Source organism: Microtus oregoni, unplaced genomic scaffold, assembly GCF_018167655.1.
Source record: "Microtus oregoni isolate MIOR12 unplaced genomic scaffold, Mior012 000052F_ref0000163, whole genome shotgun sequence".
NCBI lineage: Eukaryota > Metazoa > Chordata > Mammalia > Rodentia > Cricetidae > Microtus > Microtus oregoni.
The window spans coordinates 11,444,736-11,463,051 of NW_024543828.1; the positions used below are offsets into that span (position 1 = coordinate 11,444,736).

At 40.8% G+C, this 18,316-nt stretch overlaps 1 protein-coding gene across 1 annotated transcript in view; it reads left to right on the plus strand.

The window, feature by feature from the left end:
- Positions 1 to 18,316, plus strand: part of LOC121437514 (rho guanine nucleotide exchange factor 6-like) — a 117,892-nt gene that overhangs the window by 63,633 nt on the left and 35,943 nt on the right. The window contains exons 7-9 of the mRNA XM_041637382.1: positions 5,425 to 5,519; positions 9,948 to 10,043; positions 11,934 to 12,056. Of these exons, the coding sequence (XP_041493316.1) occupies positions 5,425 to 5,519; positions 9,948 to 10,043; positions 11,934 to 12,056 (314 nt within the window). The remainder of the gene's footprint in view (positions 1 to 5,424; positions 5,520 to 9,947; positions 10,044 to 11,933; positions 12,057 to 18,316) is intronic.

Sequence of the window (18,316 nt, forward strand, 5' to 3'; positions counted from 1 at the left end):
AAGTAGTCCTTAATTCTTCTCTCCCTTGTCTTATATTATTAATACCTTCCATTTCACTCACACATAAACATGCCTAAGTGTATACAGGTGATACTCATGTAATCAAATGCATTATTTCCTTTGGTACTGGGGATAGAACCCAGAGCCCAACTTTGAATAATTTATTAGCTGTTGATTGCTTGGTAATAGAAAATTAAAATTATTCTTTGACTACCACTTTTCCCCTATGAATATTCTTTTCTTCTTTATGTAAATCCAGGTTTCTTCCCTCCATCACTTTCCTTCCGAATATCCTTGTATAAGGGAGGAAACATTTGCTTGAGCTCACAGTATCAGAAGGTTCAGTCCAAGGTTCTTGTCTCTGTTGACCTTGGGCCTGTGTAGAGTAAGGGCGGAAGAAGAGGCAGTTCACCTCACAATGGGCAAGATACAGAGGCTGAAGAATTTCTAGGACCATCTCTTGAAAATCAGGCCCCAAAGCTGATAATTTTCTTCAGGGTATTGTTGCAGTGTCTGAGAAAAGTCTTTGTGTCTGCTTTACTTTTGAATAACAGTTTCGCTACACCCCTAGCTCCTATGGCTTATTCCTTCCTCTTTATTTTTTATTTTTTATTTTTATTTGTTTTTATTATTACTTTATTAATACTAGGAATCAAAATTTCCACTTCCTCCCCCCTCCACTTCCCTCCCGCTCCCCCACTAATCTTCCCCCTCCCCCTCCAGTCCTAAGAGAGGGCAAGGTACCCTGCTATGTGGGAAGTCCAAGGCCCTCCCCCCTCCATCCAGGCTTAGGAAGGTGTGCATCCAAAGAGACTAGGATCCCAAAAAGCCAGAACATGCCATAGAGACAAATCCCAGTGCCATTATCATTGACTTCTCAGTCTGCCCCAATTGTCAGTCACATTCAGAGTCCAGTTTTATCCCATGCTCATTCAGTCCCAGTCCAGCTGGCCTTGGTGAGCTCCCATTAGATCAGTCCCACCGTCTCAGTGGGTGGACCAACTCCTCGTGGTCCTGACTTCCTTGCTCATATTTTCCCTCCTTCTGCTCTTCAACTGGACCTTGGGAGCTCAGTCCAGTGCTACAATGTGGGTCTCTGTCTCTATCTCCACCTGTTGCCCGATGAAGGTTCTAAGGTAATATTCGTGATAATCATCAGTCTGACTACGGGACAAGGCCAGTTCAGGTTCCCTCTCCTCCACTGCCCAGCGGTCTAGCTGGGGACATCCCTGTGGACATCTGGGACCCCCTCTAGAGTCCAGCCTCTTGCCAACCCCAAAATGGCTCCCTTAATTAAGATATTTTCTTCCCTGCTCCTGTATCTGTCCTTCCTCCATCTCAACCATCCCACTCCCCCAAGTTCTCCCCAACCCTCCCCTTCTCCCTTCTCTCTCCCCCTCTATCCTTCTCCCACCCCACCCCATGCTCCCAACTTTTGCCTGGTGATCTTGTCTGCTTCCAATTTCCAGGAGGATCTATCATTTCTGTAGTTTGTTGCTAGCTTATTCCTTTCAATAAGAGACTTTGCCATTTTCAACCGGAAGCCTGATGTGATGCGCTGGGGAAGAGAGACTAGAGAGCAGGTGTTGAGTAATGTGGTGGAGATCTGTGGAGAGGGGTGCATTCTATTCTCCCATGATGGTGTTCTAGTCTTTGGGTGAGCCTGAGCTCCTGGCCTCTGCTCTTCATTAATGCTTCTCAGTGTCCATTCTTAGATGAGACAGGATGGCTAGCGGGGCCTGGGGTTGGTCATTTCTCTTCTTCTCCATGACTATTGACAGCTGGCTGGAATTTAGATGTTCTCTTTTCCGTGTCACTTAGATTCTCACGTCAGTTAGATTATGATCTGGTAAAATAGTTTCTCCCGAGGGCTGACATTGTTAGGAACTAAAATGTCCCTCTGTTGTCTAGCTACCAGAATATGCTGTTATCATAATGGCTGCTTTCCTTTCCTCCTGCCTGAAAAATAAGGGTATTTCCTCTATTTTTACTGGGACAAAATTCACAAAAGTATAAATGTGTTTTCCTGGCACTGAGCCCCTTGAGTGGTCAACTTTCATTCCTCCATTGTAAGTGCCCAATAGTTTGTCAGTTACAGCTAAGTTTTGCTACTCTAGTCTTGCTTCCTGTGAGTCTTTGCTCCTGTAGCTTGTACTTCTCAGGATCTGATTGTCTATCCACTCTTGTGGAATAGTTGTTTTCTATAATCTCATTCCTCACAGATTTACCATTTTATCCCACTAACTATTTTAGAAGGGAGTAAGGACCTCCCAGCCCCTTGAATGCTAGATGAAAAATTAGAAATCACCCCTCCTTTAAAAAAATATATTTATTCTTTTAAAATTTCCTTCATGCATACAACAAATTTTGACTACATTCACCACTACCACGCCTCCCTCCAAACTTTGCCTTCTTTTTTTTAACCCATTACGTCCAATTAACCCAGTAAGCACAGACGTTTTAAAGATGAAGTGCCTTTTTTAAATATAGGCATTTGCATCTATAATTAGTTTCTTGAAGCATCACTTTAATTAAAACCAATACGTTTTCATATTTTTTTAAATAGAAGGTCTCACGTATTCCACGTGGGCCTCGGACTTCCTGTACAGATGAGGATGATCCTCCTGCCTCTGCTTCCTGAGAGTACTGGGATTATCAGTGTGAACCACCACACCCAGTTTGTATGGTGCCGGAGCTGCAGCCCAGGGCGCTGTGTCTGCTAGGACTCTGACGACGACCGAGCTCCAGATCCAGACTTTGTAGGCTGAACTTGCTTTCTCCATTCTTCTCAAAGCAGTTTCTAGCAAGTGACCTTTATTGTAACTAGATTTTTTAAATAGGCAGCAGCAGCTCTGTTCCATCACTGGGCTAATTTCAGAGAGCAGCACTTCTTCTAGACCTCCGAATTTACTTTTGGAAAGAATAGATTCTGAGCAATAGGGAAACTGAAAGCAGACAAAAGTGGCTGTCGGCAGGGCCTGTAGTTTAACCCTTTACTGCTCTCCTTCTTGGGGCACAGAGTCTTCTTGCCCAGGCTAGCCTTAAACACACTGAGTACACAAGCTGGCCTCAGACCATTTTTCTGCCTCCTGTTTCCCAAGTGTTGGGATAACAGGCATGCACCTTTATGCTTAGCAAACTCTTAGCTTTGGAAACCATAGTGTGGCCTTCTAACTCACTAATTCCCAACTAAGGTGGCATTGCCCTCCTGAGCACGTTTTTGATGGTCATAACTGAAGCATGGGATGGAGTACAGCTGGCATCTAATGGGTAGAGGTCAGGGGTGCTGCTTAATTTCCCACAAGACATAGGACTTTCCTCTCCCCACAGAGCCTTCTGGTCTGAAAGTCCAATAGGATTATGGTTGGGAGCGATGCGTTTAGCCTCTTAAATTGGCCAGAGCGTTTGCCGCTTGCCCAGTACCTACTTGTGTAACATCTCACCGCCGCTTCACAGTGGTCCCTGTAATGTCACAATCTGAGATGAGGTAGGCTATGCCTTAAAACTGAGGCAGCCTGGAAGCCAGTAGCACAGTTGGGACTGCCATCTCCCAGTTCACCAGAAAGCCAGTGGCTCCTTGGACCCCTGCTGTCTTCTGCTACTCCACTTTTCATCATGATTTGTCTTGTGAGTACTGTCACTCCGTGGTATCCTCGAGGACTGTTGCCAGGACCTCCTCGGATACAGATATTCGGGTCTTTGATATAAAATGGTCCAGCATTTGTCCATGGCCTTTCTGCATCCTCTCCTACCCTTGAGATAATCTCTGCCTATGCTGCCTGCCTGTGTATGTGTGGCATGCGAATAATTTTTATATCATTAAATATGACTAGGGATTCTGGAAACTGAACCTAAGACCCCACATATAACAGGGCCAGTGCTCTACGGCTGAGTTACACCTTCAGTTTTCGTTGTCCCCTTCTATCTTGACAGTTGATCTGACTAAGTTGCTCTGACTGGCCTCAAACTTGCATCAGGCCAAAGGGTAGCTGGGATTAGAGCCTTGTGTTGTAGTATAGACATTAAAGAATAATGGCAGGGGGAAATCCATATATATTCAGTTCAGGTGACAGTTTAAAACTATTTTCAATCCAAAATTAGCTGACTCCCATGGAAGCTGAAGTCCTATAGAATGCAGTCAATGTGGAAGCCACAGACACGCAGTGTCCAAAATGTCCAGTGTCCATTTTGGTAGATGACTGGGCTTCTCCAAGCCACAGGTTTCTCTCTGTATTGTAGCTCCCCATTTAATGTCTCCATCTTCAGATATGGTGGAAGTTCCCTATCTGTAAGCAGCAAAGCCATTGGTATAGGAAAGATTTTCCAATGAATTAGAAGATGTGAAAAACTCATAGCAAAATATTACCTTGGTCATATATAATTGGTTAAAATGAGTTTTTTTTTTCGAGACAGGGTTTCTCTGTGGCTTTGAATCCTGTCCTGGAACTAGCTCTTGTAGACCAGGCTGGTCTCGAACTCACAGAGATCCGCCTGCCTCTGCCTCCCAAGTGCTGGGATTAAAGGCGTGCGCCACCACCGCCCGGCTGGAATGAGGTTTTATCTGCTTCCAGAACAGGCTGGGAAATGGGAGATGGCCTTGCAACCGGTGGGAAAAGAGAACTTGTATATCATACACTGGTCGGTTCTATAGACTTTATGATTAGCTCAGTGTGGTGGGTTTCACTGACGATGTACTTTCAGCACTGCAGAAGCTGAAGCGTGTTGATTATGGTGAATTTGAGGTCACTTTGGGCTCCTTAGTGAGTTCCAAGACATTGTGGACTAGAGTGAAACTTTGTCTCAAACCAAGAACAAAAAAGAATTTTGTGTTATTAATAACAGATAATGACTGAATTGTTCTCATTAAATTCTTCACAGTACTGTCTCCTTTTCTATTTTAATTGTTCATATGAGCACCCTTTGTTTTTACTGAAAGGCCAGTTTTAACCCTGCTTAAGAATGTACTATATATTATTTTGTTCCATAAACATCTTATCAGAAACAGTACACAAATCAAATCCTTGATGGTTTACGTCATAATTATCCTTGGATTCTCTTAGTCTTGAATGTTTTGTAATTTTATTATTCATATAATGGGAATAGTGAACCTTTATTAGTTAACCTACCCCTTTTCTTCAATAAAATTATTTAAAGCAGTACCATGCAAGTGATAAGGCTCCTCTAGTTGTGAATAATTTTCAATAATTGTGTTCATATAAGTTATGTCATATAACTGGTTGCCAGATATTTATTAAAATATTTTTCTGGTGTGAACTAAAATACATTTGTTTTTCATATTGGGACATTTAGCACCAGCCTAAGTAAACTGAGATGCTTTTTCTCTAGGAGTTTGATTAGAAAATCTAAATCTCTGACCTTGGACTTGCTTGACTGTTATGAGACCTTATTCTTGTGTCTCTACAGGTGTTACAGAACATCTTGGATACTGAAAAAGAATATGCCAAAGAACTTCAGTCGCTTCTGGTTACTTACTTAAGACCCTTGCAGTCTAATAACAAGTAAGACTCTTTAAACCCTTAGTAAAACAGAGCAAGATAATGTCAGCACTTGGAGGCATTATTCCTAGGCCACTGAATAATTGATTTTGCCCTTTAAAAGAATCCCCACAGATCAGAGGCTGCCAAGAACATGGTCAGGGCAATGGCAGTTATGCAAAACATAGCTTTTGGAGAGCTTGGCTTGTTTTCTGTGGAAGGAATGAACTTCTCTGAGATTCTGCCTATGATAATTTCTGTACTGGGTATTTTTGTCTCTTTTTCGCTTAATATTTTTTAAACTTCAACACTTGGCACTAAATAATTATACATCCTTATAGGATGGAGTGTGATATTTCTGTACACCTCTACAATGTATAATATCTGGTCAGCGTAATTGGCAGATCCAGCAGCTACTGCGAAATATGCAATTACTTTTTGGCATCCCTAGAAACCCTACTGCGCTGTAGAACATTCAGAGGTTATACCTCATCCAGCTGTACCCTATACCCCTTAACTGTCCTTTCTGTATTTCACAATCCTCCTTAATCATCTCAAATTTTGGTAACTACTCTTCTACTCTCTGTTTCTGTAAGATTTGCTTTAAAAATATTTTTAGTTAAAGAATTTCCATGCAAGTGCATATTTTATATACTAAGCATAGTCCTCGCCTCCTTGCCCTCCTGTTTCTTGTCCTACTCCTTCTTATTAGTCTTCTTTGTTCCCCTACACACATACACACACACACACACACACACACACACACACAATGTATCTATATAAAATAAATAAGAGGCAACACCTGATATTTACCTAAGACTGGCTTAGTTTGTTTAATATGATTTTTTCCAATTACATTCATTTTTTTGCAAATGACATAACTTCATTCTTCTTTATAACTAAACCCTTTCTTGTACATACATAGCACGTTTCCCCTGTGCATCCCTCGGGCACTAGACACCTGGGTTGGTCCTGTTGCTCAGCTATCATGAGCAGGGCTGCAATATTAAACAACGGATCTGCTCACTAGTGCTGCAACATGAACCAACGTGCATGTGCACAGGATCTGTCTTTCAGTTTCCGCACTTCCTGTGCATTTTAAAGGGATGGGTCCGGTCGTACCATATAGAAAATGGATTCCTTGGTACTTTTATTTGGAAATCACATAAATTGGAAATTCTCATGCTAGCTCTGACTCTCAGTTGCCAAGCCAGACCTATTTCCCATGCTCCCAAGGTGGAAAGAGTGTGGCATTTTGCAAATGTTTAGGAGAGCACAATTCCAGCCAGTATTTCATTCAGGCGCATGGGAATGATAATGAGGTGGAAAGCATTCTGAAAGCAAAGTGTGCAAAACTTACTAAACCGGAAATGGCTTTCGAAAGTATGAGCTGAAGACGTAGTTTTCATGAAAGCAAAATATATGTTAATACTCCGTAACCAAAGACACCATCAATTTGACCATTTATTGTTTATGCTTGTAGGGCTGATGGATTTAACTAATAATGACTGTCCCTCTTTGCTACTTTAGCTGTTGAAATTTCGCTAGTGATCGTCATCTGTAAGTAAAGTAGAAACACTGGCTCACACAGTGGAAGACAAAATGCTCCCCTTGTACCTCAGGAAAAGTTGAATTTGTGGCCATTTGTCTGAACTAACAATGCCAGACTTAAATGACTTTAATATAGTTCACTATTTTCTCCTTTTTTTTCCTTTCCCAAATTATGTTGTTTAAGCAAAATGTCATGCTGAATTTTGATGTGACTGTTCTCATGGCGCCGTGGGAAGAGTTCTTCATATGGAAGCGTTTTATATTCCCGTGTTTGGTTTTTATTATGTGAAATGTGAAGTGCTATGTGAATCAGAGTTTATAGAGTGATATAGGAACACAGCTCACTGCTCTTTCTAGTTTCCTGGGAGAATGGACCGTCTCCACTGAGTAGATAAGAAACTGAAGTCTGGACAGGCTCACTGCTTTGCCTGTCACACAGCCAACAATTGATCAGACTGGCTCTACCATGTCTCCAGCCACGCACTCTCTGAAATGTGCCTTCTGTTTTCTTGCTTGAACCGCAGAAGAGGGGGCCATCAGAGAAGTCATCCTGAACGGGGGTGGGGGATGGGGTGGTCAGATTCCAAATGCCGAAGAAACAAACTGGCAACCCTGAACCAAGGAGAGAAGGGGTGAGACAGGGTCAGCTTTGCCCTCACCCTCAGCTTGATGTGCACGCTGGAGTCAGAGTGTTTCCATCAGTTCCGACTGTCTTCTCACCCCACAAGGATGTGAGCAAGCCAGACTGTTTACTGTCTGATGGCTAAGAGGCTAGATATATTCTCGGGCAGGTTGCAGAAAGTTCAGGGGCCCTGCTTGCCGGGACTGTAACGGAGAAGTAGCCAGAGAAACTTATTGGCTGCCAAAGTCTCTTCAGACAACAGTGGGTGGGGGTTTCCAGTTCACAGTTCAAAAGGGCATACCAGCCCAGGGACTGGGAACTTGTCCCTTATGAGGGTTACTGGGAATGTTTGCTGGGATCTTCCCTTTTGATTAGTCAGCAAAACTTCTTTGCAAATACTTCCCTAGGAATAGGCTACAATATGTCTATGCTTCTAAAATTTGTTTAGAGACTGTATCTCTCATGTAGCTTAGGGCTAGCTTCAGGGTGAACACATGACCCTCTTTAATCTACCTCTCAAGTGCTGGGATTTCAGGTGGGCCTTACCACATCTTTTTAGGATTGTATATATTTTTTAATTTAATTTTTATATTCATGAGGGTTTGTTGCTAGGAACTGCTTGTTCATCCTGGCCACCCAGAACCGAAATAAGTACACAGAAATTGTATTAATTAAATCACTGCTTGACCCATTAGCTCTAGCTTCTTATTGGCTAACTCTTACATCTTAATTTAACCCATTTCAACTAATCTCTATATCACCACGAGGTCATGACCTACCAGCAAAGTTTCGGCACGTCTATCTCCAATGGCGGATCCATGGTGTCTCTCTCTCTCCGCCTTCCTTCTCCCAGCATTCAATCCAGTTTCCCCTGCCCCCACCTAAGTTCTGCCCTATCAACAGGTCAAGGCAGTTTCATTATTCATTAACCAATAAAACTAACACACAGACAGAAGGACCCCCCACACCAAGGGTTTCTTATGTGAGTGCTGTATTTTCACCATTTCCACTCCTTCCTATACCACTTCCAATGCCTCCCTGTCTCTCTGAACCCACTCAGTGTTCCTCACATGTACATGCGTTTAGGACTGATAATTCATTTCTTTAAAAGCTTAATTTTTTATTTTTAATTATGTGTGTGTCTGTGTGTGCATATGCCATGTGTGCACAGGTTCTGCAGGAAGCCAGAAGGGGGCATTAGATCCCTGGAGCTGGAATTACAGGCAGTTGTGAGCAACTTCAATGTGGGTGCTGGGAACTGAACTTGGATCCTGTGTAAGAGCATCAAGTGCTCTTAGCCTCTGAGCCCTCTCTGCAAGGAGTTCCCAGGATTATATATTCTATAGGAGAGAGAATGCTAGTACATCCACCTCTTAAGTGAATCTTCAGACAAATGCTTTTGGGAGTGTGTTTTCTAGAGGTAGAATGTTTGATATAACCCTTTCTTCGCTATCCATTGCTCTTTGATGTTCGGTGGATTGCTCGCCACCTTCGCTATGCCTGTCTCCTTGCCTGTACAATGACACTTGGCCAGAAAATGGCCATGGTGCTTAGCTCACAGAGCAACTGAAGCTCCCGTTTGGAAAGCACTTGCTTGACTGTTGCATGCCTTGTGAGGTTTGGCTCCCGTTCTTAGCATCATTTACTGTTTGGGAAGGGCACAATGCATGGGAATGTTCCTCATGTAGATGCCCTGCACAAAAGCATTCAGTTTGCCTCTGTTTGACTCTGTTTCATCCGACAGATAACAATAACAAGATCCAGTTTTATTTTCTCCCCTCTATTCCCTTTCACAAAAAATGGTTTTAGTTGTTATTTGCGTATTCTCATTTTAGAGAAAGCGAATTTTGGTACCTTCTCCTCTCTGTGATTATTTAACATAATGTTTTAGTCACTCTCTTATTTTCTCTCTCTAGAAGAGATTTACCACAGATTTTTAACTTACTCCCAATCATATTGTACTGCTATGTTTGTGCTTTAATATTTTAAGCACATGCTGTTTTCCTCGTGGCTTAACAACATACCTAAATGCCTCTGATGACCACCAGCTTTCTATATGATCATTATTGTTATCTTCGAAAAGATGAAGCGAGGAAGGAAACTAAACGAGGGTGCCATAGAGCTGTCATAAGTTAAAAAAGCAGAAGACAAAACACAAGCATTTTGACTTTCATACTTGCCAGCTATCCGCAAGCTATCGGCCCACTGGGCTCCAACGAGATAGCTGACACATCTTTCCATTCTATTAACTGGAACATCATGTCCTTTTTTAAATTCAGCCTTAGTACTGTGGAGTTTACTTGTTTATTGGGAAACTTTGAAGAAGTATGCGCCTTCCAACAGACGCTCTGCCAAGCCTTGGAAGAATGTTCAAAGTAAGTAAGACAGTGACTTTGCTCTTTCCTTCTACACTTAAAAATTAATCGGGTTTTGAGACAGTGTGTCACATAGACCAGACTGGCTTTGAACTCCCTATGTGGTAGAAGCTGACCTTGAACAACTTCTGCTGCTCCCACCTTCACCTCCTAAGTATGGGGATTATAAGCTTAAGTTGGGCACAAGGGCACTTGATGTTTATGTATTTGCTGCAATATCAACCCATTGTCCTAGAACAAAGTAAAAACATCAAGATCAACCACCATACAAGGACAGCGGTCATGTTTACTGTCAAAGCACCAGATGTGTGCGAAGACTTCACATCTAGTAAACTGTTTCTGGATTTAATTTTAAATTGCACCATTTACTTTGTTTGTATGAGGGTTTGCCTTCATGTATGTATGTGTACCAGGTCAGAAGAGGGTGTTGGATCCCCTGGAGCTGGAGTTAGGGATGGTTATGTGCCACCATGTGTGCTGGCAACTGACCTCTGGTCCTCTACAAAAGCTGCAAGTATACTCAATCACTGAGCCATCTCTGCAGTGCCAATGATAGCAGCTTTGATGCTGGTAACACATTTTTATTTTATGTGTTGAAGATTACTTGGAAAAGTCATTTAAATCTTTCATTTCATATCTCCCTTTCTGGCTGCTTGGATTGAGGCCTTGTGTGTTCCAAGCAGGCACTCTACTCCTGAACTACACCCTTGACCCCCTACTTTGCCCACCCCAACCCCATGTCTTCAGTCCCAGCAGGGGCCAAAGTTCGCTATGTAACCAAGGTGGGTCTGGAAGTTAGGGTCTTTCCACCTCTGCCTCTGACATTGTAATACTTACCACCATGTCCAATCTGTTTCTTCATAGAACTCCTGGTATCGTATCTGTTGTAGGTTGACTTGAAACACATACAAAATTGGAAAAGGAAGGGTATAATATGTCTTGTGTGAACCACAACATGATTTTTAAAAAGATTTTATTTTATGTATATGGGTGCTTTTCCTGCAATCTATGTATGTGTGTGCACCACGTGCATGAAGTACTCTCAAAAATCAGAGAGGGCGCTAGATCCCCTGAGACTACAGACAGTCATGAGCCACCAGTATGGGGGGATGCTGAGAACTGAGCTCAGGTCCTCTGGAATAGAAACCAGTGGTCTTCACCACTGAACAATCTCTCCAACCCCAACAGCATAGTTTTGGTGGCTATTTGATTGCTGAATTAGTAAACATTATATTACAAATTTCACTGTAATGATCTTCTGACAAGCATATTTCTGGTATAAAATTGATTTTCCAGTATATCTTGGAAAAACTGATGGATTTCATCAGTCTATGGAAATTGGGGGATTACTTGTTTTCTGAACTTCATGGAGATGAAATTTGTCCAAGGGGTGTTACATTGTTCAATTCAGTTCTGTCTGTGTTTGAACTTGGTGTGAATTTGAATATTCATAGTATGTCCAGAGAAATTTGAATATAACCGTCCTCGAAACAAAGAGTCCTATCTACTAATTCCAAGTGAGAATCTTATCCTGTACATTAGATTAATTTTAAATTTTATTTATTTAATGTGTATTGGTGGTTTGCCTGCATATGTCTGTGCACCACATGCACGATTTAAAGATGGCTGTAAGACACCATGTGGGTGCTGGGAATTGAACCTGAGACCTCTCGAGGGGCCATCTCTCCAGTCAGGTGGCTAGAATTTTAATCTGTGATCAAAACCTGCATATTCTAGGGATAAAGTGCTTCCAGTATGCCTAAAAATAAACAAATACATAGCCCCTGTGGCGATACATCAAAATATTTACCTGCTTCTAGGCTCAATTGCAAGTATCTTTACCTTCTACTTCCCAGTTTGTATTCTGTACTTGACATGATTTCCTTACAGGTTTCCAGAAAACCAGCACAAAGTAGGAGGCTGTCTACTGAACCTCATGCCTCATTTTAAATCGATGTACCTGGCTTACTGTGCAAATCATCCTTCAGCAGTCAACGTGCTCACTCAGCACAGGTAATGTCCTGGCTTTCCCCACTCTTGGTTGTTCTTCAGAGAGCCTTGCTCAGGAGGACTTCTGGGAATTTGTGGTGTCCAGTTCAACTCTCGATTGTCTCTGTTCTATAGGACAAGACTGAATTTATTGTCCCATGGCTTGGTCATCCACTAATGCCACAAATAATTTATTGAGCACCCACTGTAGACAAGCTTGTAAATACCCCAATGAGCATAAGTGGTGGTGATTAAGGGAGAGAGGGCCCCACCTCTTGTGGGAGAGAAATATAGTTATCAAGTGAAACACCGTAGACATATATTGCAAGAGGTTTGTCAAAAGGATGCTGGAAACTTTGTATTATAGTAAGTTAGGGGGTTAGGGTTAGGGTTAGGGTAGAGGAAAAATCAGGAAAGACTTTGCTTAAGTAAAATCCCTTTTAACGTTAGTGGGTTCACCCTACATGTACCAAGCATTATTGTTTACATTTTGATCAACATATGTTGATTGCACATATTATTAAGCTTCATTGTGACTTTTCCACATATGCACATGTCTTGATTTGGTCATAGCCACTTTTTTCTCTTACTTCTTGCCCCTTGAGTCACAGATAGTCAGTTTACTCTATTCAGATTGATATTTGTTTTGTTTTGATTTAGGATCAGATCAGTGCATAGTCCAGGCTAGCATCAAATTCCTGGCAATCCTCTTTACCCTCTCAAATACACATACTATCTGGTGTATCTTTAATTCTAGTTCCTGAATATGAGAAAAAAGTGAAATTTTTGTGTTTCGGTATTAAATTTATTTCGTTTAACATGTTGATCTTTGTTTCCATCTACTTCCTGTAAACAGCATTCGCTCCTTTATTATTATAGATAGATATAAAGATATATAGGTATAAGTAGACATATAGCTATAAAGGTACACACACACACACACACACACACACACACACACACATACCACATAAGCTGATTCCATTGCTTAGCTGTTACAATTAAGAGCCTCAATAAACACGAGTGTGCATAGTTCTGTTATATGCTGCTTTCAATTCTTCAATTATGTACAAAGGGCTTATACAGCTAATACAGCTAATAGTTTTGTTTTTAGTATTTTGAGGAACTTCTACTCTGTATAGTGGCTAGACTAAGGCATATTCCCATAAGCCATGCACAACACAGTTTCTTTTCCCTGTATCTACCAACTTTGTTACTTTCTTGATGAGAAGCATCTGACTCAGGGTGAGATGGAAATCCCAATACACTTTTGATTTTTATCTTCCTGATGATTGAATATTGAATTCTACCCCCCCAAATTTGCCATTTGTGCTTCTCCATTTGGAAAGTGTTTAGTTGGATGATTTGTCCATTTATTTATTGTCTTAGTTCTTCTTTGGCTAAATTTAATGACTATTTTTTGAAGAATTTTTTTTCTTAGAGTTAAAAAAAAATATCAGGGCCAGCAAGCTGTAAATCTTACCAGCTGCAGAGAGGAGGGAGTTGGAGAGAGGAGAGAGAGATCGCCATTTGAGCCAAGCCAGCATGGAGGCCAGCCATATGGCATACAAGCAGACACATGGCAGGCAGGGAACATGGGAGTGAGAATAACTTGAGTACCGGCGAAAGTGGGCTCAGGATCTGGCCAGTATCAGAAGGGAAAAGGCAAAAGCACGAGTCGGGCAACCCCACAGCAACTGCACTTCTGAGTTTTGAGATAACATTTCTTTGACATCCTGGAGAAGATTTCTCTCCCATTCTGTGGGCTGTCTCTTTGTTCAGTTGTTTCTTTTGCAGTGAGGAAGGCTTTTTTTTTAAAAAAAAAAAAAGAATCACATCTCCGGAGTGGCATGTGCCTATTCTCGCTTGATTTCCGGCATACGGAGTCCTCAGAAAGGGCTTGCCTGTATTATCCTTCAGGGTTTCCTCCTCGCAGTTTCAAAGTTCTTCGTCTTACGTTGGGATCTTGGATCAATTGTCGAATGTATTTTTGTGCAGGGTGAGAGATGTGGAAGTAGTCCCATTTATGACATGCTTTTACCCAGATTTCTCCAGGCTTTGTGTGTCACTGATCATTCATGTCTTCTTCTACTCGCTATTTAATTACTGTTTCCTCCAAACCCTGCTGTTTCTGGGGTGCTGTGTGATACAAGTCTCAAGAGGTCAAATGGGTAAACAGCAGGCAGTGGTAAGGAACCTAACACTTACTATGAGCTGTGTAACACTTCCTTTAAGAGTTTACCTCAATACAATTGAATTAGACTCATTTTGCCTGTATTTCACAGACTGGATGCAGAACAGTCATGGGTTCTGGACACAGCTCAAGATGGAAAAGAATAGACTTTTGATGTGTCTTAGACTTGAAGTCCCAAACCCAGGCTAGAAAATAGTTGATATTAACCCTCAGAAGTAGCAGATATTTTGACAATGGAAATAAGTATGAAAGTTCTTTTAAAAATTAAATTTAAAACTACAGTTTTAAATAAAAAAAACAGCCTTCCCCCCCTTGAGTATGTATTCAAAGGCATCAAGGTCAGTATGCAATAAAGACACCTGCACATGCAGGCTTATCATAGTAACAGTCACAAGAGCCAAGATGTGAAGTCAAGCCAGGTGCCAAGCCATCAGAGGATGAATGGGCAATCAAAATGTGGCATTTATACACAAAGGAATAGTTTTCAGCTACAAAGAAGAATAAAATCACAAAGTTCTAACTTATTTTTTAGTCCCTTCCTCAAAACTCACAACTAAAACAAACAAACGAAAAAAACAAAAGTTACCATAGACATGAGATTGCATTGACCACACTTTGTTGGGCTGGAGAGTTGGCTCAGAGGGCAACAGTGCTTGCCACACAGGCCTAACCTAACCATCTGAATTCAATCCATCAATCCCAATCCCACAGTGGAAGAGAAAACTGACTCCCAAAAGTTCTCCTCTGACCTTGTACCCACTTTCACTCATGCAAACACTCTCCCCCCTGCCCCCACCCCATCATCATCCTCATAAGTAAATTGAAGAGAAAAATGTATTTTAAAAAAGAGTGGCTATTAGCATAGACATTTTAGCACAAGTGGTTCAATTGCTTAAAGGGCACGTTAGCTAATAATAGCATTGAAAATGTACCAGGCATGCGGCTATAAGAGGCCATGAGGAAGTTACTATTATTACCACCTCTGCGTACAGATAAGTCATTGGCAGGCTCAGGCCTGCCAATGTGCCCAAGAACTCATAACTGGTAAGTGGTAGAGTCAGAAGTCAGGTCAGTCAGGTTTCTAAAAATGTTTTAAAAAAGATAGACATTTTAGCCACAAAGAATAACATAAATGCAGTTTTTAAGTATTTTAATGAAACATGCACCCAAGAACCTACCACCTAACTCAAGTGATATAATATTATCATTTCATTTTTTGTACCCCAGATTGAGAAGTAATGCACAAATCATAGTATTCACTCATTTAATGCATTCACTGAAGCCACAAGTAGTAACAAACACCTGGATCTCAACATCTGGGAGTTGAAAGCAAGATGATCAGGAGCTCAAGGTCGTCCTTGGCTATGTAGAGAAATCAAGACCTTTGTCTCAGGCTACATGAGACCTGATTTCAAAAAACAAATAATAAAATGTCAACGATCTTTCAATTCTTCTCATTCCAGTGTAAAGGATATAATGAATTGATTTTCCCATATTTGCAGAATTGTGCAATTGTCATCATAAATTTTGAAATATATTTAGCACCTTTTGCAAGCATATTCTTTAACAGTCACCCCACATATTCTAAAACCAATTAACTAAAGGTAACCATACTAAGCTTCTTCAATCACAAGGCATTTGCCTATACTGGACATGGTGTAGATAGACACATGCAATATGTGACTTTTTGTATATGAATTATTTCACTTAGCATTTTTGCCTTTTCAATTACATTTTGTTTTTTAGACAGCATTTCTCCATGTAGCCCTAGCTGTCCTGGAACTAGCTCTGTAGACCAGACTAGCCTTGAACTCACAGAGATTTGTCTCCCTCTGCCTCCTGAGTACTAAAGGTGTGTGTCACCACCATGAAGCTCAATTATATTTTTAAGTAGCAAGCATAATGATGAATTTCATAATGATGATATATCTAATATATATATATATGCACTTTGTTCATATCCTTTCATTTGTCTTCTGTGTATGAGCATAACATACAGTATTTATCTTCTTCCACTACCCTGTTTCCTTCTTTGCTATCCTTTTAGACCCCCCCTCTCTGCAATCAAACCTACCTTTGAGTCCCATACATATTTGTATCTGTGTGCATGTGTGCGCATGTGTGGGTGTATTCTGCATATAAAATGAAATGTGACACTTTACTTCACTAATTCATTTCCATTGTTAACTGGACACAATCTAGGATCACCTAAGATTTATCTAGCTTAGATTGATTTTTGGTAATTGTTTTGATCATTAATTGAGGTTGGTTTTCGTAGGCACCGTTTTCTGAAGAGTATAAATGAAGAAAAACGAGCTGAGAGCAAGAAAGGATCTGTGCACTTATTCTTTCCGTGGAGGTTAAGTTCCTCCATGGAGGTTATGTTTAAGTTCCTGCCTTGACTTCCCTATAGTAATAGACAGTAACCTTGAATTATAAGCTAAATGAACCCTTTCTGCTCTAAATTGCTTTTATTTGGGGTATTTTATTATAGCAACAACTATATGAATGAAATGAAACTAGGGATACTTTGATTTCTGAGTCTGGCTTATTTCACTAAGCACATTTTTTCCACTAACTCAATTTTCTTCAGTTCAGTCTACTTTCATTAGGGCTGAACAAAATCCCACTGTGTACATATACCATATTTTCTTTATCCACTCATTTGTTAATGAACCTCTAGGCTGACTCTGTTTCCTGGCTGTCGTGAATAAGCTTGGGTGTGCACGTATCTCTGTGGTCTATCGATTTAGATGCTTTGGGCATCCACTCAAGAGGAGTAGAGCTGACTCATACTCTGTTTTTAGTTCTAAGCACCACTATTTGTTCCATAGTAGCTCCGCTAGCCCATATTCCTACAAGCAGTATGTAAAGGTTCCTCTTTCTTCCCACTCTAGCCAGCATTTTTTTCAAATTAAGTTTACTTGTCTTTTTAAAGTTTTTATTTAAGCATATGTTGAATGTTAGGCATATTCCTTCATACTTGCTAATCTTCCTTTTCTCACCCCTCTCCTGTTAGCCCCCTTTATTTCCCTAAATAGTTTCACCTCTGTTTTCATGTACATATATACAGCTTTATGAATCTATATAAAATCTGAGAGCCACAAATGAGAGGAAAAATGATATTTGTCTTTCTGAGAATGGCTTGATTCACTTAGTATGACTATCTCCATTTGCATCCATTTTCCTGAAAACAACACTAGCATTTGCTGTTTGCTTTCTTAGTGGAATTGGATAGAATCTCAGTGTAGTTTTAATTTTCATTCCCCTGATGTTGGCATGTTTTAAAAATTTCCACACACTATAAGATTATGAGCATATCATTGAAAAATATATACACAGGGTTCTGGAGAGACATCACAGTGGTTAAGAGTGTGTACTGCTCTTTTGGGGGACCAGAGTTCTCTTTCCAGCATCCACATCAGAAGGTTCACAAATACCTGTGACTCTAGCTCCAGGGGATTCAATGCCCTCTTCTGGTCTTACAGTCACTGATAGGCTCATATGGACACACAAACATACATATAAATAAAAATGAAGATTTTTAAAAATTTTGTTATATAGATGCTGTTCTTGCACTCACCAGTGGATGGATCATGAATAGTGCTGTGTTAAAAAATCAAATTTATGTATTCATGCTTGCATTTCTTGAACTCCTGGATTCTCCAGCCTTCATCTCCTCAAGTACTGGATTGTTGGTATGCACCACCAAGCTGCCTTGGATTTCATCTTGTTTCTCTTTGTGGTGCTGAGACCTCACAGACACTGTAATACCAGCCAAACCACATCTCCAGTTCTCTCTCTGTCTAACCTTGCAAGAACTATCAGACCATTTTCCAAAGCTACTGCATGAGTTCTACTAGCAGTAAAGGAGAGTTCCTTTTTCTACAACCTGATACATGCTGTGGTCAGTCAGTCTGTGTCTCTCTCTGTCTGTGTGTGTTGCATGAATAGATCTATGCATTGTTGCATGTGGGGGAATGTGCTTATAGATGCCCAAATTTGTTATCAGGATTCTTTTTATTGCTTGTTCTTTTGCTTTATACACAGAAACAAAATTTCTCAGTTAAACACAGAGCTCCACAGCCTG